This window comes from Penicillium antarcticum (assembly GCF_028974205.1).
Source record: "Penicillium antarcticum strain IBT 31339 chromosome Unknown utg000003l_segment0_segment0, whole genome shotgun sequence".
NCBI classification, from domain to species: domain Eukaryota; kingdom Fungi; phylum Ascomycota; class Eurotiomycetes; order Eurotiales; family Aspergillaceae; genus Penicillium; species Penicillium antarcticum.
In genome coordinates, this window is record NW_026695301.1 from 867248 (window position 1) to 889498 (window position 22251).

A 22251-nucleotide genomic window follows, 5' to 3' on the forward strand; every position below is an offset into this window, starting at 1 on the left:
ATTCATTCCTTGCAGATCTTGTATTTATGTTTAAATGTATCTGTGTATGTGTATGTGTATATCGTATAAAGGGAGAGTCCAGAATTATACACAACCCTTGCGAAACCAATCCTTTTCACCGGTCCTCTTGAAATAGCAGGCAAAGCAGTAAATGAAATGGGTAAAATAAACAAACCAAACCGACAGAATAAACAAATAATCGCAAAGTGAAATATCAGGAAAAGACATACAAAAGAATACTAAGCATCCCCTCCAGAAGGGGGAGCCCCCGATCCACCAAAGAAATAACCCTCCAACAGATCATAGTTGGGATTTTCACTCCAATCATGTTGGAAGTCCATGGCCATGCCAAAGCCCAGATCAATTCCAACATTCTGGCCGAGATTATGACCCAGGGGTGGTACAGGCATGGCATTGTACTCAGTATTAGCCTCGCCCTCCATATGCCCCTGGCCTTCGGCATCACCTGATCCAAAGTCCAGGAAATCAAGACTGAGTCCTTGCTGCGGTTGTGCTTCTGGCTCTGCATGGGACGCGCTATTTGGAACACTGCCGGGTGAGCCATCTTGCGGCGAGTTCGAGTAGAAGAATTGTTGGTGATGTTGAGGGGATGGTGGGTTTTCGTATTTGGGATAATAATCCATAGACGACTGACGAGGTCCATACGACCTCTCCGCCGCGAAGTTGCGACCAAGGGATTCTTGCTGGGGATAAGAAGCACCCCCGGGTCTGTTGTCTGGCCGAGAGCGGTCTGCTAAGGGGTTGTTATCGTTGAAGAGGTCGGCCAAGTTCATGTCGAATTTTGGAACTGGGCGGGAGGAGCGTGCTTGTGTTCCGCGCCGGGATTGACCTTGGCCTGTTCTGTGTCGCGAGTCCATCTGCTGGCGATTTCGACCGGGGTGTAGGTTGTTATGGGCATTTGATTTGTTGATACGGCTCATGTCGACTTGAGATCCGAAGCCGGTTGTCGATAGACACATTTGGACGGTGGCTTTGCTCATCCGCTCAAACGCGTCCCGGCAGGCCTCGGCAGGTGGACATTTATGCATCAAATCACCCAGAACAGAGGTCGCAGCGAGAACGGTGAAGTCCACCTCATCGAGAGTCTGGAAAGCGAAGAGTTAGTATTCAGCCCACATACGGACACCGGTAACATAACACATACCAGGCGGCTTCGAACTAAAGGTGAATGCCAGATGGCATATAAGAACGAAATTCCTAAACAAGGTCAGTACGAAGTCGATGAATGAGGGTATATGTAAATCCATACCAGCCATGAAAATATGATGAGTAGCAAGATACGTGTAGTTGACCAGTCGTACTCTATGCAGCTGGCGATAGATGCGAATGACCTTCTGGCCAGCTTCAGCCACATTAAGATAGACATGATCTTCCTCATCACCTTCATCCGGGTTGGAGAAGGACGGACTGGAGACGTCATCGGCAGGAGTAAGCTCTCCAGCCAGCTCAGCAGGTACCGTCAAGCTCTGCTGGTACAGCAAGATGATAGCTTGCCAATAGTTGAGCTCAAGCAATTCAATGGAGAATCTGACGCCAGTATCTGGGCGTGTGGGGGCAGTTTCTTGCCACTCCACCAATCGATGGTGTACATCATGACGCCACGAGCGGAAGGAATCAAAGCCTTGCAAGAATGGAGAGGTAAGTTCAGCATGAGGGAGGATGGCTGCGCTGGAGGCCCTTCTCCGCACAGCACGCGCTTGTTGGTATTGAAGAACATCGTGAATTTCGGATTGAAGAAGACGGAGTTTGAAGTAGTGGCATGCGACATGCTTGTAGGTTGGCGCTCCGTCCGGTGGAGTCAGAAGACCGGATTTGGTGATATATTTGTCGTCCATCATGGACGGCAAGTCAGTGCTGATAGCCTGATCACTGATACCGAATGGTCGCCCAACACAAGTTGCAACGAGACGATCAAAACTGTAGACACACCACCATAGGCGGCGGCGCAGGTCACGCACCCATTCTCGACGTCCTCTTTCACGAGGATCAATGCGCGACTGGGCTTGGGCACCGTCTTTGGTTGCGGAATCAATCCCCGTCCCATCCTCGTAGTGTAGTCCAAGGTCTACAGCTAAGCGCATAGCAACACCGACGATATACCAAAGACCCGGCGCAACGGGTCGCAAGAGTGCGAAACTAGCCAGAAGAAGCACTGCCTGCAGCTCTTCCAATCCACCAAAGCCCTCACTAGAAGACGAGCCGAGGAACGATTCCAGGTGTACAATTGCCGAGGCATGGTACTCCTCTGGCTGATACTGATGACTCGAGAGTCTCTGTCTCTTGGACGTAGATGAAGCTCTGTTCAGATTTGCGCGGTTCTCATCGTCCGAACTCTGGGGTTTATCGTCAAAAATGATTCCAGCACCAATGGCGAATACAATATTAAGCACGTATTGTGCACGAGGGGAGCGGTTCTTCTCTTCCAGCTGATATGTCCTGTCCAGCAGCTCCATGAAATCTCCACGGTGGAGAATCGGCATTTGGGGATTCGCATGTTCAAAGTAAAGATCGACTAGCCGCTCGGCCAGCTCGCGGTCAGGGAAATCTGCGCGTTTCATCATGGGTCTCGTCTGCAGCCCGAAGAATGAATCACGCATGCTGCCTCCCGTACCAGCAGCAGCGCTTTGAGGCAACCTGTCACTTGTGCGTAACGGCGCGCGCTCTGGCATGTTACCCGGGAGGGAGCTCCTGACCGCGGCGAAGACAACACGAGCGAACGATATGCCGGATGTCGATCCCAGATATCGGGGATCGGAGGTCCCCTGCACAGAGACCATGCCGATATTCGAGACCAAATTATGCAGGCGCCAATTATGCTCGTTCTGAGGGTCGCCGTCCGTATCGCGATTTACATCTCCATCTCTCTGGTCCGAGCGATCACCGTCGTCTTTTGGTGCATTTTTCCGTGCTTTTTCCACGGCAGACGTTTTCCCAGCCTGGCCATCGGAGCCAAATTGAGACAGCCCAGAGTCCCCATCAGCTTCCGCCTTGATAGCTTCCTCTTCGTCGAAAGCAACGACTTTCTTAAAATCAATATTATTATCCGCCAGCTGTTTTTCAAGATGTGCTACCCGAGTCTCCAAAAAGTAGACGTAGCTGCGTGGGATCTCCCGCTTCGTAATCGGGTCATATCCAACACAGCGCACACCGGCCTTCTCGCAGGACTGGCAGCGCGGGAGGCGCTGGTCACAGCGGTTCTTGCGCAGGCGACATCGATTACAGGCGGAGACATTGCGGAATGAGGACGAGGCCGAGGAGGTGACGGCGGGGGAGGTAGAAGGCACCGTCGAGGTGGAGGGGTTTGCGGGATTTGTCGCGTCGAGATTCGGCGAGGTATCTGAAGGATGCGATCTCTTCTTGCCCGAAGAAACCGGTGAGGGCGGCGAGGACGCGTTAGGCATTGTGGCACAGTAAGAGCCGCCGACTCGCGATCATCTCTCGATGGCGGAGTTCTGCGGAGACTGCGGTCGGGAACGATTTAGCTGCGCGGACTGAATCAACAGTCATGATAAGATCAAATGAGTGTGCGAGGTGTCTGGTGTGCAATGTAGACTTGGAGTTGTTCGGTAGTTGCAATTTCTCTCGAATCGAATCGTGGGAAATTGACCCGCACTCGCAAGTGCCGCGACACGGACTTAGATTATCCCCCGCGAGTGGCGATAACTTCGTTCTTTAGCAACAGTGCAATACTGCTGATCGACCGTGAGAATGAGATACTGTCAAAAATGGAGACAGGTCCAAGTCGGAGATAGGGTGGAGATGTTAAGTTGCCCTCGGGAAGCCAGTCGGTTCGGTTCCCCAGACTCTGAGATCCGATCGGGAAGGCGACAGCGACCCGCATGGCTTTAGACTTGATCTGTTATAAGTAGTGTGGCTATTATGTAGCTTCATTCAGGTATAGCGACATCCGTTAGCGTGGAGTCTCCCCACTCCCCGCTGTCAGAGTGTCTGGGGAAGACACACAGGTGCCGGGGTATAAGGTAGTCTATATAAACAGCAGCTAGAGTCATATGACGGAGCCATGAATAGGGCAATACTTGCATAATTGTCCGGACGCCGTTGGGTCAGCATGGGCTTGGCCTGGAAAGTGAAACAGTGCTAGGACTAGGTTCGAAGATAACCTCCGAGATGAACAGACTTAGACATCTACAAAGAAGCATTGATAGAGAAAGACGGCCGTTAATATTGAGCAAGTCCGTGGCAATAAGCTCTAGACACATGGATGAGAAACTCGAACAAAAATCACAAATAGCCTCCCAGATGCACATGAGTATCATGATAAATATAACCGGGCGATGCTCCAAAATGACAAGAAAAGAAAATAGACCCAAATTTTATGCTTGTGCATATGCATATGCAACCATCTATAATTGCGCCGTTTCCTGGTCTCAGAGAAAAGTCATGAGAATGAGAAGAAAAGAAAAGAAAAGAAAACGTGGCGAAATGAGGTATCATGAGAAGTAAAATGAAAATAGAAATCCGTGTGCTCCTGAGCGCTGAAATGTAGGGGCCTTGCCAGAAGGAAGAGAAAAGGAAAACAAACTGAGCAATGGAGGTTCAGCTTTTGACATGGTTATCATGGGTCACAGTGGATTCAGGCTTGGGAAAATTGTCGGTGTTGAGGTTGAGTTGTGAAATGTCGAACTCGTGGTCGACGCTAGAGCGCAATGAGAGCAAGCGTTGCTCCTCCTCTGTGTCAGAGTCGAACTCCTGGGCATCAAAGTCGGGGATGGCTTCGCGCTTCATCTCCGCCTCACTGGTCTCAGGCTGGCGGGATTTGAAGCGCTCAGGCTCAGAAGACTCCTCCATCCAGAAGCTCTGAATGGCGCCGATGACACAGACCAAACCGCAGGCCCACCAGGCCAACACGGAGTAACCGCTCTCCAGACCTCTGGAATGGAGAAGACCGGTGATAGTGGGCCCAAAGGCACGGCTGAGACTGGCAGTCGAGGCGGCAGCTCCGTTGATGGAGCCCAACACTTTCGAGGACGGGGCGGCATTGGCGAGGAGAATGGCAGTAGCGGGGAAGGCGATGACATGGAAAGTAATCTTGCTGATCAGAGACACATAGACAGCAAGGATTTGGAGCTTGGCCGGAAGTAGAACGAGATATGGCACGGCCAGGTAGAGAGGGGGCCAGGCAAGCAGCACGAAGCGGAATGTGCGCAGAGTACCAAAGTGCTTGACCACGAAGGGGAACAGCCACAATTGGGCAATCATCGAGTAAACGCCTTGCACGGCGAGCATGAAGCCAATGGTCTTCGTGGCCATCCCAAGGCCACCGGTAAACTTGAGGGGTAGGACCACGTCGTCATCGGACTTGGGGGTGCTCAGGAAAACCGGCATCAGCTGATCGAAGGAAACGCTGTGGCTACACGAGAGGTCAATAAGGGGCAGGGAATGAAATAGGTCGGATGCCAACTCACTATGCAAGGATGCCGTAAGCAACTATCGCCAGAATGACCTGTCGGGTAAAGGCCTTGGGGGCAGGGTTCTTCTGGCCCTCCAAGTCACTCTCCTCCGAGGCATCACTGCAAGATTCACTCTCATATTCGTCATATCCGAAATACTTCTCGGAATCCTCAGGAAGCTGCACGCGGGATCCCCAGCAACAGCTAACTAACCAGTGACCGAGCTCGAGACCAGGATCACGGCGGTGCTTCTTCTCCGGGTGAGTCTCCTCCAAAAACAGGAAACCGACCACAATACCACAGACAAGCACTGTGATGCACACCAGGTTGGGCAGCAGGAACGGGAATTTGTCCCACAGCGTGCTGCGGGCAAACAGGGCCGGATAGTTGTCGCAAGGTTGGGCCAAAGCGCCGCCCATAGCCGGTCCAATGATCGATCCCAAACACCACACAAAGGGCATGATCGAATAAGCTCGCGGTTGGTGCTCCTTCTTCTTGACAATCTCCGCAACCGTCGTCTGAAGCACTCCGATATTGCCGTTCAACAAGCCGCCCAAGGCGCGCGCAATCATCGCCGTGGCCAGGTTGGGCGCAAATCCGAAGACCACCATGCTGATGGCCGTGCCCACCAAGCCCATAATGAGTACTGGCTTGCGGCCAATGCGGTCACTCATGCGGCCCCAGAACATACCCGCTGAGAACTCTGCAAAAGTGAACGAGGACGTGATCATGCCGGCGTAGAGTGCGATTTGGCGGTCGTTATCCGTCACATGGAATGATTCGACCATGTGATAAACGTACGGGAAAATGGACATGAAGGCAATTGGCTCGCAGATCCGGACGAGAGCTGTATCAGGGTGTTAGCAAGCAAGCTCGCCTTTCGATAGAGGCTGCCGCGCATGGAGAATATGGTTGCTTTTCATACTTCGCGATGCGCGCAAAAGTACCACACTTACCTAATACGAACAATTGCTGAATGGGAAATCCAGACATCTCATCAGAGCCATTGCGGGATCGCCGGCCCTGTAGACAAGCTGGTAGTTGAAGCATTGTGCAGATGTAAATGTTGGAAATAGACTGAAGATGAGGAACTTTCGAAAAGAGGCGTAGATACACCCCACTTCCCTTCAAGATTGGTAGACTGAATGTGCCGGAAAGGGAGCGGAAAAAGTACCAGAAAGGTGCTTTTGTGTTTCGACTTAATTTCCCCGGAGTTAATCTTCAGGGTAAAAAGGGAGAGAATGTAATGGCTTCGGAGCAAGGAGATCGAGTTTGCTTTTAGGGCTTCAGCATTGCTGCCCCTGTGGTTGGAAATTCAATCGATCCGATAAACGTAGGTTCCCAACAGACTATGAGACACCTGCAAGGGATGTTTGACACAATCTTTTGGCGGAGAGTTTATATCGATTTGACAAATATCACACGATCGACACGACAATTTCGAAAGGTCGGGCTTTGCCAGGGCAGGGTTGATCAAGAATGGGAAAGGGATCTATAAAGAATCCCAATGAGTGCGGCAAAAGGGGGGTGGGGAGGATAGGTAGAGTTTAAAGCAAGTCAATGAATTGCAAGAAGGGAGAGAGAGTCATTCCTAAGAAGGGAAAGAAAAAAATCTGGAGGGAAAGGGGAAGCTGTTATAAGATGTTGACAGTGGATAGGTCTATAGAATGATCAGGCGCCAAAGAACTAAAACATCAACCGTTCAGCATCACAACTAGACATTTCGGTTACAGCTGTACAGGATGCAGATGGCAGCAAACATTGGATCAGGATAAAGACGAACGAAGTGGGTCTTGATTTTTCTTTTAGATTTATTTTATTTTAATATATAAATTCCCTTTTTTTTATTATGGGTGGATCGGGGGGATGTAGAGACCTGACATGTTCCGTACAGAGGGGGAACGGAAGAAGCACCCCGGAGGCAAGGAAAGGGGGTGGAACCAATGGGTAAATGAGGAGTCGAAGTGAGGTACAAAGATTATTTATTTAATTCCTTCCTACGGGGGGAACCAGTGAGTGTTCCGAGAAAGAAAAATAAAGAGAGAAAAAAAGGAAAAAAGGACGGATGATTGATAGGGATCAGATCAGATCATTTTGGATTGTAACACTAGCACAGTAAAAAATAATTAAATTAAAAGCCAAAATTTCAGTACACCCATCTCCTTTGATTCGACAGATCCATCCCCCAGATCAAGCAGAAAAGGGTAAAGGCTGATACATACCGAATCCTGTTTAGTTGTGTCTAGAGACCCACGGCCCTGAGCCCCGGGCCCCGGGGAACAGCATTAGGCCTCACTTAGTGTCTTCCGCTAATTACCTGTGGCGGATTTACACTGAGTTTTTTCTTTCTCCCAGAGGGGTGGTTTTAGTGCGAGTTAGTGAGATGATAGATCTAGCATCCTTCTGACTCTGCGCCTCCCCGAGACTTAGTGGCTATGAACTTAGACAAAGATCGGGACTCGTGTAATAAATTACCTTTTTTGTTTGATTGTTATGAAAACCGAAAAAAAGTGATTTTTCTTTGTCAACTCAGACCTATATTAATTTCACATCGTCATACTCTCCACATCGCGGAATCAAGGAAAGGCTAGCCGGTCTCCGCTCTCCCAGATAGGATGATCAGGAGAAACTGAACTCACCATAGGATCGGCACCCCATAAAGTCGTTACAAGCTGAACGTCGCTAACTGAACTCATTGATTGGATCCAGAAATATGGACCTCCGCTCAACTAGAGACAATACTAAGCCGCGTTTCGCGTTAAGTGTGTTCCGAAGGTTCCTTAACGTTCTGGAAACAAGATGCGGTGTAAAATCTAAGAAGGGGACACCCTGGAGAACATTGGGCGCCATCCCGCTCGTTGTCCCGAGGTCTCATAGTTGATATCTCAGATGTACATGAACAAAGGTCGAAACCGTTGAATCCGTTCGCTCGGGTTTCGTGTTCCCAGATGGGTGATTCTCATTGAACGCAAAAAAATGTCACTCATAATCCAGCGCAGTGGGTCGGATGATGCCTAATTTCTCCTTTGCTCTCCCAGTGGCGCAGGAGAAAAAAGGGATAACTTTGTTTAAATTTCCAACCCAAAATTCAAGCGCGGGACGTATAGCTCGGTTCCCGTCCCAGGACCACTTGAACCCGTGTTGAACAAGAAGCTATTGAAACCTCGGTCTGACGGACACTAAAGGAGGATCCGGTGATCGCCCTGTCAAGTTTGGTACCGGTAATTGGATTATCGGTTTTTGGGGCTTCGAGAAGACTCCAAAGAATCAGCTGAGTTTGTCGTAAATTCACCGACATTCCCGAGCGTTGTCTATTGGCCGTTGGACGGTCGATCATGATAGGGTAAACAATGGCCCCTTTTCACCCTTCACACGTACAGTAGAATCCCAATACTCCGTACACCAGTACACAATAAAGTAGCTTAGTGGCGACAATCTCACCGGCTTCTCTTCCGATATCCCGCCACCTTCAACTTTTCCAAATCGGGTTGCAAGGCAAGTAAATCACATCTATCCAAAAGTCGGTAGAGTGCCGACCCAGCAGAAGGGGACCCAAGGGGTTGGAAGCCATACAAGTGGGACCCTGTTATTGGTAACTTCTCTGTAACATTACTAGTTTACTCCATTTTTGATGTGCAATGTACGACAGATGTGTATCTGGAGCCACGCGACTGAGGTGCACCTGAAAAGCCGGTGAGATGGTAGTAGGGATCGGGAAATCATGAAACGTCATACTTCTGCTCGGCTTGAGCCTCTCAGGGGCCTATGGTATGCCCAACAAGGAAACTCAAGGAACGGTGTGAGCAAGCCATTGTAAACTAAACCAAAGTCTTCTGCAACCTGTAATCCCTCGAACCTTTCAAACGGTCAGTCCGATATGCAACTGGATCGCAATGTCACTTTGACCAAGCAAACAACACGGCAATTTATTCTCGTGGACTATCTCACCTCCAGTCGAGGGTGACCGTGACAATGGGCCAACACAAGCTCCGAGTCTGACAAGCAGGATGCGTTGACAAATTCTTCCATGCATTTCATGCATCGATCGCAGTGCACCCTGCATCCTGACCAGGGGATTCATTGGCTACAATACCCATGACACCCGTCAAAATTGTCCAAGATTTCGCATGGACACTGTCGTCGCCCAAAGGGCCTGACGTGGGTGCACTCGGATGTAGCGGTGACAGCCTGCTGTCGACAACCTTGAAAAGCCGGTCATCTTTGCATGGCATGCATCACGCGACTGTGCACTGCCGTGGTCCCGTCATCGACATTCGTGTCGACCTTGATATCCATTCGGATTGTTCGGAGGCGCGGAAGATTGCGACCCAACGAACAAAGCCGGGGTTAATTCGTAGTCTCATCTATGCCAATATACAGATCATGTGAGCGGGCTCGATTTAACTGCAGCCAACCGCATCATCCATGTATGGTGGGGAATGAGATCCCTGCTGTCCGATTTTCGCCAATTTGGGCTATAGCGGGGGAGGTAATCAAAGATGAAGTGTCCCGCCTGCATCAACAGCCAGGTAGAATGGTTAATATGAAGCGGTGTGTCTCTTGGCTGCATTATCCATTGTCTGCTGCTGCAGAGGCTTTGATACCGCGTCTCGAGCACTCGTATCACTGGTTTCTGGCATCTCATATACTACAAGTCCTGCAAGCCCTCGACATGGGCATTGTTCTCACAGCCCCGCCAGTTGCGTCTGCACCGCCGGTAGGCTGTCCGACCTCGATCGTCGAAGATTTTCGATACCCATTGCGATTTGGACCGGTGTTGCGTATGTAGCCCATATCGATATTCACACCTCCGCGGTTGTTGTTGCCCAAGAACGTCGCAAAAGACGGTGAAGCTTTTCACAGGTCAACTCATAACGTAGAACTTACACCGTCGAGTGGATGACATCGTACACGGGATCACTCAGCTCAGCTGCAGGAATGCTGTTGACTATTGGGCATCTGATTTTCCGAAGTCCGCCCGAGCCCTACAGTACAGCATCGTGGCATCATCCTAGATTGGAATCAGGGTTACTAAGTCATGATCGATCCTAGAGCGAGAGCGAGAAATACATCCCCTTCAGCACATTCCTTGCGCTACCCTTGATCTTTCCTTCATTCCGCAGTGAGCACAAGATTGCATCACCTCGGGATCATACACCTCAACCCTTCCTAATTGAGAGCAGTATCGCAAGGGACGGCTCGGCTTCCTCTGACGCCGCCTCACTCGCATCCATCGCGCACGCAGATCCAGCTCCAGCGTCCCGATCGCACATTTTCCCCGCGAAGACCGCCGCAACAAAGATCGGGTTCAGCCACTCTACAGATCAACCATAGCGATACTTGCTAAGTTGATACACGATGATACACGGCTGGGCCGTATCTGACGTTTGGCCAGAGCACTCGGTCACCACTCTCCCTTTTGGGATTACGCTAACAGATCTCGTACCATCCCCAAGGCTCCATGATCGACGCAAGGCAGCTGCCACACCACAGTGTCGGGTTCGAACATCGCATGAATCCCAAATCGTTGGAAGTGTGGCGTCGCGGCTGCTTCCCAAAGCCGACAGCCAAAGAACATAGGTACGGAAGATGAATCCAGGCTTATAGGATGCGTCCCCTCTGGGCCTGGCCCAAATTCCAAACTAGGGAATTTTGGGCCAATTTGCCAAAGGGGCTGAGCGCTCAGGCTAGACTTTTTAGGCCTGTGCCGCTGTGGTTGACAGGAAGAAATTTCTGTTGTGATGTATCACCTTTCGGAGTGCTTACAATCTAGAGCGCGGCAGGAATGAGAGAGCGCCAGGAGACAAAAAAGAACTGGCATTAAGTGGGGGACAAGAAAAAGAGTCTGAGCATGGCCCCTCGCAAACTGTATCCATGTACAAGGAGCTGTAGTACTGTACAGTAGGAGTATGCACATCGCAGATCATTCTGATTCCTTTGTTCTCAGGCGCTCTCGATCATGATCTCGATTCGGACTGACATACAGGTTCCCATTTTCCTTCTCCGTCTTTTTCAACTCAAAGGCCCGGGCCCATTCACGCTCTGCCAATAGAACGCCACCATCGTGCCGTCCCTTTTGCGATGTGTACTTTAAGAGTTGCGTAACTTCCCCTTAGCCTCCCCGATCGATCGAGAGGAAAGAAGGTTGGAAGTTTATCGCGCTGTCGAGCGTCAGTCCACTTTCCCCTCCCTTTCCGATCTGGAACCTTGCGCTAAATTGTTGCGACAGGTTACACCATACCTCGGTGTTTGGATCTAATGAAGATGGCATATCCACCTTGGACTTTTGCCACCTTTCATCCGGAGTGCCGGGCACTTGAAGGTGGAACCCGTCAGCTAGAGCTGAAGTACACAAAGCGACCATCTCCGTCCTAGATGGGTCCAAGACTGAGACGCAGTACGTATATCTACGGAGTACGGAGTACTGTATACATCTACAGTATCATCGGCTTCCCTGTCGGCTAGATTGCCGATCTAGACTTGTCTATGGCATTGTATTGAATCTCGGGAGATTGTTCAACTCCATGCATATTCAATCCTAGAATTGACAGGTACTTTTGCCTGCAGGTATGACAAGATCCTCACTCCACCTTGCATCTCTCTTTTCTCTTTAGTGTGTACCAGATAAAGACGTAACCTGGAAGCTGGTCCGGCAGCTGAACGGAATATCCGCGGACCAATCAGAAGCACGAAGAGTCTCCTTCTCGGGCTCCCCGCCAGGGCACCCGCGGAAACACCAGTCCAGTTCCATGGTACCAAGTTAAGGATATGATGAAGTACATTAGTGTTAAATAAAAAAAGAATGTATGGGAATTACATCCGTTCAACCAACAGGAATGATCGCCCTAATCCCCAGTGGCAAACGGAAAGTAATCCGGTGCCGCGGTGACGGGTGCGAAACAAAAGTTCCGCGAAGTGGACCCGAATCACATCTTGTCTTTGCAAGGATTTTCACACTATCGATTCCCCTTTTGATCATGTGAGCACCCCTGTCTCTCTTTGCCCTAGCCGAGTTCCGACTTTGGGTCTCTCAGCTGGAGCTGTACAGTTACACATGTACTTTTTTTTGCCTTGCTGATTCATTGATTCCGGGTCCTTCGGGATCGATGTGATTAAAAGAGGATTGAGGATTGCCCCTGCAGCGGTCTAGACACTGATCTCGATCTGGCGGTCACGTGTGCCGTCTGGTTGCTTCTGTCAAATAATATACGTTGGATGTTGTCTTTCCAGATGGGGAATTGACTTCAGCTTAAATCGAACCTTACCAGCCATTGACTGGTCGATTTACACTTTGCTTAGTCTTTGCTTGGTCTATACCAACCCCATTCTGTTCTCTTGATGACGACCTTCCTTCGAGTCATATGCATCTGGACTACAGTCAACTAAATGAAGTTGCCCACGTATGTGATCATCGTTTTGGGAAGTATTTACAAAAGCAAATCCTACGCTAGACTGCTTCAATTATGCACATCAGCTCAGCTCTACGTCTCAGCCACCCCATCTAGAGTAGGCGATCGTATAGTTCAGCCAAGTATGTCAGACAGCCACTGAATATGCACTTAAGCACCAGGCCCAGAAGAACAGGCAATATGCATGATCTCTTACACACATCGCTAAGATTCAGCTATCGATCAAAGACGAACGTCCAAAAAGTACCGCCACTGATTTCACCAGATAGAACCTAGCTGTTGAACATGCATGAACACCTCAAGACGAACCAAACAACAAAAGTACAACAACGAGACCTCTCCCCTGGCATAGCACAGTACTTTTGCAAGCAGAGAAGCTAAGAAATGATCGACCTCGTAACATATATGCACTAATTGTGACAGCGGATCACAGATTCCTGCCTGTGATGAGCCTGGCATAAAAGGCAGGGGCAACAAGCCAATCAACACAGCCAACAAAGTCTTCTATGATACATCGTCAATACGAGTTTCTATACGTAATGCATTGGCGAAAATAGGTTCATTTAACAATCTCGTTCTTATCGTGTTGTACAGTTTTAGCTCACCTTCCTTATTCATATCTATTCCAAATCTTATCCCTGTACCACCCCAGTCTAGATTCATTATGCATCACGAAGCCTGGTCGTAGTAACGTATCCTGATCGTGTCGTACTTGATACCACTTGAAGTACTCGTCGACTACGACTCTGATCACTGGCACTATGCCTGTGGCCATACCATTCTATGTATCAGCTTGTCATACGCGGCCAGTCATTGCATATCTGCGGGATGTCTCTTGCTCGAATAGATATATAGTAGGCTTAGCTCGGGGCACCGTAACATCCCGGGCAATGGGTCATGTCTTTCATCTTGGATGGAGGTACCGGATAGGAGTGGGTAGATACGTATGGTGTTGAGCCACAATTTGAAAAGTAACACCCAACCACTTGAGTATGTTGCTGGTATGTAGCCATATCGACATAAAATAATATCAGAGCATACAATTCTAATGATACAAGCCGATAAGTTGGCTACTGCACCGTTTTAAGATCCTTTGATCCAGTGGTAAATTCTCTAACTCCAGTCGCGTTGTAAATATCGGTGTTATGTTCAGGAAGATTTGAAGAATTGTATCATTCTCGACTGTTCATGCATTAGTGTCGTGGATAAAATGGGGAAATCAAGCTAAATTTGAACAAGCTGAAGGTTTCTAGATAGCAAACATGCTTGTCAAATCTCGGAAGCAATATCTCCGCTCTAAGTGATCTGAGATGTTGAGCTACTGCAAGTGCTCTCTTATTGTAGACACATAATCGTATATAGCATTTGCAAAGACAAAAAGCCAGTGTTGTACCTAAAAGGCTCTTAGGTGTTAAGAAGAGTATTGTCGACATATATATCTCGGAACCTGCTCAAAATTCTTCCTTCTTCTTTAACCCTCATATGGTGGAGGAGGAGGCTCAATGGAAGCGTGCTGAATGGCTCTGAGTCTGCTAAAAGCAATGTTTGATTCTGCAATCGGTAGTCTGTGAGAGTAGTGACAGTGCTCTCCGTGGGTCTTTGAACTCCAGGCCCTTCACCATATCCACCAATGGCGATTCGTATCTGCTGCAACTTTGGTAATGTATGAAAACTGTGTCATGACTCTATGGATATCGTTCTGTGCCTAAGAACAAGTGTTCTGGCCAAGGATACCGACTTTTTCTTCGAGATCGTGAATACTATCTCTCGTTGAAATTATGAGCGTTTTCATATCATCAAGTTGTGCTTTGACTACATGCGTTTGCGCATGGAATGCTTTCAGTGGCTTAATAATTATATTCATTTGTAATGTGGGGTTATCAGACCCAGCCAGTCGAGGAAGACTGATTGTTTGACGAAGACGGCATAGTAGACTTAGAAAACTCGACAGGTGTCAAAGGATAGCAAAACTGGAAGAGATAGATTCTCGGAAATCACCTAACCTTTTTGTGTGTCAAAAATAACCCTACGATGTCATCTTTAAGATCTACGGTTGGTCCTGAGGATTCCAAGGTTGCAGCCGACCTCTACCAAGTATACTAGAGCTCACCAACAGACGACATACAGTACACACAGAGCATACAAAATTATATCCAGTAAGTATTTAATGATAGTTTTTGTTCGATACGGTATCTATATAATACCGTCTCTGGAGCGATCGACCACGGCAGGATCCAATTAAACAGACAGAGGCACACCGTTTTTTTAATGCTGTATGTTGGTGACCCACTACAGTAGTTGTCAAGACTTAGCGCGCTCATGAGTATATCCAGTCCAGAATAAAACCAGTCAATCTCTCATAGAAGAGTCCATGTCAGTTTATTGATCCTTGCTCGACAGGGTAGCCCGGGAGTCACAACGGCAACGTGCAGACGGGCCAAGGGTAGCTGTCGTATCCTTACATTTATCATATGCTGATGCCCAACGGCATTTGTACAGTGCATAATGTAAAATCCGAGGTAGTGAGTCAGTGAGGCGGTGGCGAGTGATGGGAAGATGTTTGAGCATTCGCTATTTTCCTTTTAGCAAAGGTCTGCGGTATGAAACCGGTTCTTACTACGAAGATTATATGGTTCTTGTTCGCACCTGCAGAAAGGGGGCAGCGGTCAGATATAGGAAAACAAAAGTCTAAAATATATCCCTACCGCGACTTTGCAAGTATAGACTGGACAGGTCTTTATAGTGCACCATTATTGGCGGTATAGATGGCTTATCGCCATGTGACCTTATCGTGTTGGAGAAATCCGCTGAAGTCATAACTTCAGACAAACTTGGAACTCACTCCAATATCAATTGCCTGCAAATAGCTTTGTTCTTTTCGACCTTACCCGGAGTGCGACAAAGTCATTCTAACCCGCCCAGTTTCTCCGCAGAATGAGCGCGAGATAGCCGGTCTCACAACATGGCGCACCCACGAGCCTATTTTTCCCTGCCCGTACGACCATTCCTTTCACGCCAAGCACGTTGCAGTCGTATATTCCTGCAATCCCCCAAAAAAGCATGCATTGCACGATATCGCTTGCAAAGCACCAAGACGGTTATCGCAGATACTCCGCCCAATGAAGATGCTGTGCCCGACGAGCCATCACCAGACCTGTCGCATCTGAACCCCTCTCCGGAGGATTACTCGCGTTTTATTTTTCAGGACAAATGTCGGGTGACGATGCATGCTGGAGCTGGTGGTCATGGGTGTGTCGCGTATCTTCGTGAGAAATATGTCGAAGAGGGACCGCCCAATGGCGGTGATGGTGGTAGCGGAGGGGGTATCTACATTCAGACAGTCGAGGGTCTGACCAGTCTTCACAAGTTGGCTCGCCGAGGTGTTCTTAGAGCCAGCCGAGGCAGAAATGGACAAGGAAAAAGCAAGGGTGGAAAGCGAGGTGACGACATCCTCATTCAAGTTCCCGTTGGTACTGTGGTTCGAGAAATCAGTCGCCATGACCCAGTCGAGGACGCATGGGCGCGCATCAGAGAGGAAGAAGAGTCGGAACAGATCTCCAAAGAGGAGCAGAAAATGTTCGGAAATCCAGATGAGCTTGAGGATTCAGAAGATTTAGAAACTGGTCTGCGAGAAACAGAAGAACCGGAGTTCAACTCCATTCGGCACGATCGCTGGGTGCTTCACCCGTCCGCGAAACCATCGGACTTCCTCATGGTGGAGTTCCCGAAGTCATATCCTCGGAGACAGAATATAGCGGCGATGGAACCCAAGGCACCGATCTGGCTGGACCTCTCGAAGCCTATGGATAAGCCTTTGCTTCTGGCTGCTGGTGGTGCCGGTGGACAGGGTAACCCACACTTTTCTACGCGCACGATGGGAAGACCAAAGTTCGCATCTCGTGGTGAAGGTGGAATGACGTTGGAGCTCGACTTCGAGCTCAAGCTGCTTGCAGATGTTGGACTGGTTGGAAAGCCCAACGCTGGTAAGAGCACACTGCTCCGCTCTTTGACCAACAGTCGGACGCGTATTGGAAACTGGGAGTTCACTACACTGTCTCCCCATATCGGAACAGTCATTACCGACGATATGAAGGGTCGTCCACTTGTCGCGTCAAAGGAGCGTCGAACCCACTTTACAATTGCCGATATTCCCGGCTTAGTCGAAGACGCTCACCTTGACCGAGGACTCGGTCTCGGGTTCCTCCGTCATATTGACCGCGCTGGCATTCTAGCATTTGTGGTTGATCTCAGCCATGGCGACCCCGTGGAGGAACTGAAGAAGCTGTGGCACGAGCTTGGAGAGTACGAGCGAGTGCGTGATATGGATCCTGACTCTGCTGGAGATGACAGCGTCATTGACTGGAATCCGTTCGGCAACAACGGTCCGGAACCTGAAAAGAATCCCTTCAGAGAGCCTGGCAGTTTGACATTAAACACCAATCCTGATGGCACTCTGCCTCGCTTGATGATGACACCTCTACATCTCAAGCCTTGGTTTGTCGTGGCTACTAAGGCAGACTTGGAAAATACCCAGGATCAATACCGGGCTTTGCAGGAATACCTGTCGGCTGTGCAAAATGGGTCAATAGAGCACCCGTCTGGTCATGCTAAGGCATGGAAGGAAAAGGTCTGTGCTGTTCCTGTCAGTGCCCGAAGAGGCGAGGGTGTCTCTCGCATTCCCAAGTTGGTCATGGAGCTTCTGGAGTGAAGCATCTGTATATTATTGATATCATTTAGACATTCCCCTGCATGAAACATATGTACTATAATAAACATGGGCAAATTTTATTGATGTATACCTCCATGATCTCTTATGTTTCCAGTCACCTTACTAGCGTAGCTGTACACAATAGCAATGATCATCCATGATAGTCGGATTTCATTCAATGACAATTGACCTAGTCGCTATTGTGGGTCTTGCAATACGTTGAGGCTTATCACTTATAGTTCGGGCTATTAAGGCAACCGATGATATAAAATCTACGCTGGGAAAATCCCTGCGCCGGGGATGAGCCTGTACCGGGACAACGTCTGCACCTAGTAATCTATACAATAATGGCTATATATTATTATTGGGGCATTTTAGTGAAAGAGAACACCGAGCACAGCAAGAAGCTAAGTCGACTTTGTCATCGTCGAGAAATCTCCGAAATGCATGCCCTTCATAGTGTGAGTGGTAGGTAGATAGTGAGTATTAACTGTCTCCGCGTTTATACTTAGATCATTGCATCGCGACCAGGTAAAATATTACGGTTTAAGGAAGATGTTTTATCAAGTCCGCATGGCAGTAACCTACAAGGAAGCTTTATGGGCAACGTGCACATTGCCAGTGACAACCGTCTTTGTCTGCAAGTAGTCTTCGATGCCATATTTGCTTCCCTCGCGGCCCATACCGGAGTGCTTAATACCGCCGAAGCTAAACATAGAAGAGCACAATTAGTAACTGATTTCAAAATAGGCTTGTAAGTGGAAACTCACGGACTGGCAGCATCTGACACAGCGCCTGTGTTAATGGCTACCATTCCAAACTGCAACAGCTCTGATACGCGGTTGGCCCGGCTAACATCGCGAGTGAAGATATAGGATGCCAATCCAAAATCGCTCTTGTTGGATTCGGAAATAACCTGATCTTCAGTATCAAAGGAGAAGATTGGCGCCACAGGCCCGAAGATCTCTTCATTCACCACTCGCATATCAGTGCTCACATTTGTAATGATGGTGGGCTCAAAGAAGTTTGACCCTTTGAAAAAGATTCCCATTAGCCGATTGACTCCTGCACAAATAGATATGGCGGAGTAAGAGAAATTACCTAAATCGGGTCGTCGTTGACCTCCGATTGCAATCTGACCCCCTCGCTGAACAGCATCCTCAACAAGACCGGCAATTCTATTCGCAGCAGCAGGGGTAACCAAAGGACCATGGGTCGTCTTCTCATCGAAGCCATTACCCAAGTGGAAGCGACCGACAGCGTCCTTCAACCGGCAGATGAACTCCGGATAAATGCTCTTCTGGATAAAGATTCGGTTGGAGCACACACAGGTCTGACCAGAAGACTTGAACTTGCTGGCAATCGCTGCGTTGACAGCCACGTCAAGGTCGGCATCTTCAAAGACAATGAACGGGGCATTTCCACCCAATTCTAAGCCTAACTTCTTCAAAGTACCACTAGACTGTTGCATAAGAAATTTCCCGACTCTTGTTGAGCCAGTGAAGGAGATCTTGCGAATAACGTCGGACGAGCATAAGACTTGTCCAATCTCGGCTGTGTTTGCTAACGCAATCACACTATTGATGACACCAGCAGGCACGCCTGCTCTCTCACCGAGGTGCATCAAGGCATGTGCAGTTAACGGTGTCTCACCCGCAGTCTTGACAACAACTGTGCATCCAGCCGCCAGTGCAGGACCGAGCTTTCTAGTAATCATAGCAGCAGGGAAGTTCCATCTAAACAGCGCGATACCAGTGTCAGTAAAACGTTCATACATACTAGCCATATCATCGTTGTTGATCAACACGTACGGAGTAACAAGGCCACAGACACCAATAGGCTCTTTCAGCACCGAAACACGGAACCCAGGTTGACTGTGCGGAATCACATCACCGTATATTCGGGCAGCTTCTTCGGCAAACCACTCGAGGAAGCTCGCTGCAAAAAGCACTTCGCCTTCAGCATCGGCCTTGGCCTTGCCATTCTCCAACGTAATCAAGGTCGCTAGATCGTCTTTGTTCTCCATAACCAACTCATACCACCGGCGAAGGATACGGCCACGGTTGCGACCTGGGCGAGACCGCCATGCAGGAAGTGCGGCAGCTGCGGACTGGATGGCTTTCTCTGCATCTATCCTGGCGGACTCTGGACCGGAAGCGATGACATTTCCGTTTGCCGGATCTAAATGGAAAGCCACGTTTAGTTAGGCCGGTTCTGCTTCATATTTCATAATAAAGGGGCAAATACCACGTACCTGTCACCTTAAATTGTCTCCCAGAGACAGCATCAACCCATTTGCCATTAATGTAGTTCTTATCAATGAATAGGGAAGGTTGCTTCAGGCGGGATGCGGTGGTGGCCATTATTGGTGATGAATTTGAAATTGTTCAATCGTATTGTAAATAACGGAGAGCGTATCTCATGAATTTAAGATAGTTACAACATATGCAAGGCATTTCCGATGTGTGAAATTGCGCTGTTGACCTCGGTGATCAGCTCGAGATTCATCGATGGGCAAGTCACAGCGGAGAAAGTAAGCCACAGCGCACATCCCCTCCTTTCTCCACTCCATTGAAGCTCAAGCTCTCGCTTTGGGACAAGATAACATGACTGCACCCAATGACTTTCGTTTCGCTGAACTTGGCGACTTGAACAGTCGGTATGTCGTGTGTAGAGAGAGGAAGGAGGGGCCGCTGCGAAGCCGTATCTTTTTCTTTACTATTTCTTAATTGCTTAGTCCCATATAATCGTTGTCAACTGTGGCTTGAGTCTTTCTCTGACGACATTACATATTTTAAGATGACGAAGGCTGTCACCACCGTCGACTTGTCAAACACCGCGAGCGCCTACTATGCCCCCGCGACTGTCGCCCCAGCAGGCAAAGTCATTCATGTCGCTGGTCAACCAGGAAACTTGAAGGATGGATCAATTCCAAGCGACTATGAGTCACAGATTCACCTGGCTCTGCTCAACCTGCGGAGAATCATTGTCGCCGCAGGATCCTCTATCGAGAACATCGTCAAGCTGAATCTTTACATTGTGAACTATGATGCCGCCAACCGAAAGCATACACGCCATATCCAGCGCTTCTTGAGAGGTCACCGGCCGGCCATTACTCTTCTTCCAGTACCGCAGCTCGCAGTACCATCATGGCTCTTTGAAGTTGATGCGATTATTGCGCGCCCGGAAACATCACTCCCTCCTATACTGTCCAATGTGAACCAGACCGGAGACGTTGTCATCATCGGTGCCGGCCTGGCTGGTCTGACCGCTGCTCATGATCTTCTGCGCAGCGGCCTATCCTGCGTTATTCTCGAGGCGCGCGACCGTGTTGGTGGAAAGACGTGGAGTGCACCGCTTAATGGCGGTGGGACTATTGATCTTGGAGCAGCCTGGATCAATGACACAAACCAAAGTAAGGTATACGCCCTTGCGAAGCGCTTCGGCGCAGAAGTTATCGAACAGAACACGCAAGGAAATGCTGTTTTAGAAGTCATTAATGGCAAATGTACACCATTTGCCTATGGTGAACTTCCAAACGTAAGTACGTTCCAAAGCCCGGTCTGCGGGTCTATTTTCTGACTATGAGAAACAGTTTGATGAAACTACTCGGCAAAATCTGGCACAGATTCGCGACATGTGCGAGGCAGACTGTCAGGCCCTTGACACATGCAGACCCGATGACAAGCTTCTGGATTCCCTCACATTCGAGGCCTACTTGCGGTTCCGTGGTGCCAGTGAAGTAGCACTTGCTACTGCCACGGTATGGACGCGGGCTATGCTAGGGCAGGATCCTCGCGATATCTCTGCTCTCTACTTTTTGAACTACTGCAAGTCTGGTGGAGGTCTCTTGCAGATGCGATCTGATCGCAAGCACGGAGGTCAGTACCTGCGAATCCGCCAAGGTACCCAGGCCTTTTCCCTCGGATTGGCATCTTCGCTTCCAGAGGGCATTGTAAAGCTGTGCGCCCCTGTGCACTCAGTTGTACAGAGCGGTGATCAGTCTATCAAGGTACAAGCAGGTGGTGCAGTGTATGCCGCTCGCAAGGTTATCACCACTGTGCCCAGCCCTGCGTTGAAGAGTATTGCTTTCCACCCCAAGTTGCCACCAGCGAAGCAGGTTTGGGCGGAGTCAACCACATATGGATACTACACCAAGGCCATGATGGAGTTCCGCTCTCCATTCTGGGAGAAGAAGGGCTTCTGCGGTCTTGCGCAATCGTTCATCGGACCCGCTAGCGTGGTCCGCGAGACCTGTAGTCTCGAGGATCGGAAGTATGTCCTGACATGTTTCATGTCTGGCGATCCTGGACGGGACTGGGCAGCACTTTCTACCCCGGAGCGTGAGAGCAGCCTCCTGAAGCAACTTGAGAAGCTCTTCGCAGCGAGCAACTTGCAGAAGGAGTTCATACAGATGACAACCTATGAGTGGGTGCATGATGAGTGGGCTGGCTGGGGCTGTCACTGCACAGCGCTCACTCCTGGTGTCATTGCTAATCTTGGTGGTGATACTTTGCGTGAAAGCTGTGGAAACTTGCACTTTGCCGGTACGGAGACTGCTGGTGAGTGGAAGGGTTACATGGAGGGTGCTGTTCGCAGTGGTGAGAGAGCTGCTGCTGAGGTGATCAAGGGCTTACAGGCTGGTATTTCTGCTCGTTTATAAATGAATTTTGCTCTTTGTATTCTATTACCAAGTTGTGAG

At 49.3% G+C, this 22251-nt stretch overlaps 5 protein-coding genes across 5 annotated transcripts; 2 read left to right on the forward strand and 3 right to left on the reverse strand.

Moving 5' to 3' along the window:
• Nucleotides 1–239: 239 nt before the first annotated feature.
• On the reverse strand, nucleotides 240–3422 carry N7508_003028 (Zn(II)2Cys6 transcription factor; the record flags this gene model as incomplete). Its single annotated transcript, XM_058461094.1, has 3 exons — nucleotides 240–1106; nucleotides 1166–1218; nucleotides 1271–3422. 3 exons carry the CDS (start codon nucleotides 3420–3422, stop codon nucleotides 240–242), a joined length of 3072 nt encoding a protein of 1023 aa, XP_058321671.1.
• A 1156-nt stretch (nucleotides 3423–4578) lies between these two features.
• On the reverse strand, nucleotides 4579–6482 carry N7508_003029 (MFS transporter; the record flags this gene model as incomplete). Its single annotated transcript, XM_058461095.1, has 3 exons — nucleotides 4579–5392; nucleotides 5448–6279; nucleotides 6389–6482. The coding sequence occupies 3 exons, from the start codon at nucleotides 6480–6482 to the stop codon at nucleotides 4579–4581; spliced, it is 1740 nt and encodes a 579-aa protein (XP_058321672.1).
• A 9321-nt stretch (nucleotides 6483–15803) lies between these two features.
• N7508_003030 (GTP-binding protein Obg) lies at nucleotides 15804–17549 on the forward strand (the record flags this gene model as incomplete). Its single annotated transcript, XM_058461096.1, has 1 exon — nucleotides 15804–17549. The coding sequence occupies one exon, from the start codon at nucleotides 15804–15806 to the stop codon at nucleotides 17547–17549; it is 1746 nt and encodes a 581-aa protein (XP_058321673.1).
• A 590-nt stretch (nucleotides 17550–18139) lies between these two features.
• Nucleotides 18140–19912, reverse strand: N7508_003031 (NAD-dependent succinate-semialdehyde dehydrogenase; the record flags this gene model as incomplete). The annotated part of the gene is made up of 3 exons (XM_058461097.1): nucleotides 18140–18257; nucleotides 18320–19730; nucleotides 19804–19912. Coding segments are annotated over 3 exons (1638 nt in total), but the record flags the coding sequence as incomplete, so codon positions are not given.
• A 436-nt stretch (nucleotides 19913–20348) lies between these two features.
• On the forward strand, nucleotides 20349–22212 carry N7508_003032 (putative flavin-containing amine oxidase; the record flags this gene model as incomplete). Its single annotated transcript, XM_058461098.1, has 2 exons — nucleotides 20349–21089; nucleotides 21145–22212. The coding sequence occupies 2 exons, from the start codon at nucleotides 20349–20351 to the stop codon at nucleotides 22210–22212; spliced, it is 1809 nt and encodes a 602-aa protein (XP_058321675.1).
• Nucleotides 22213–22251: the final 39 nt, after the last annotated feature.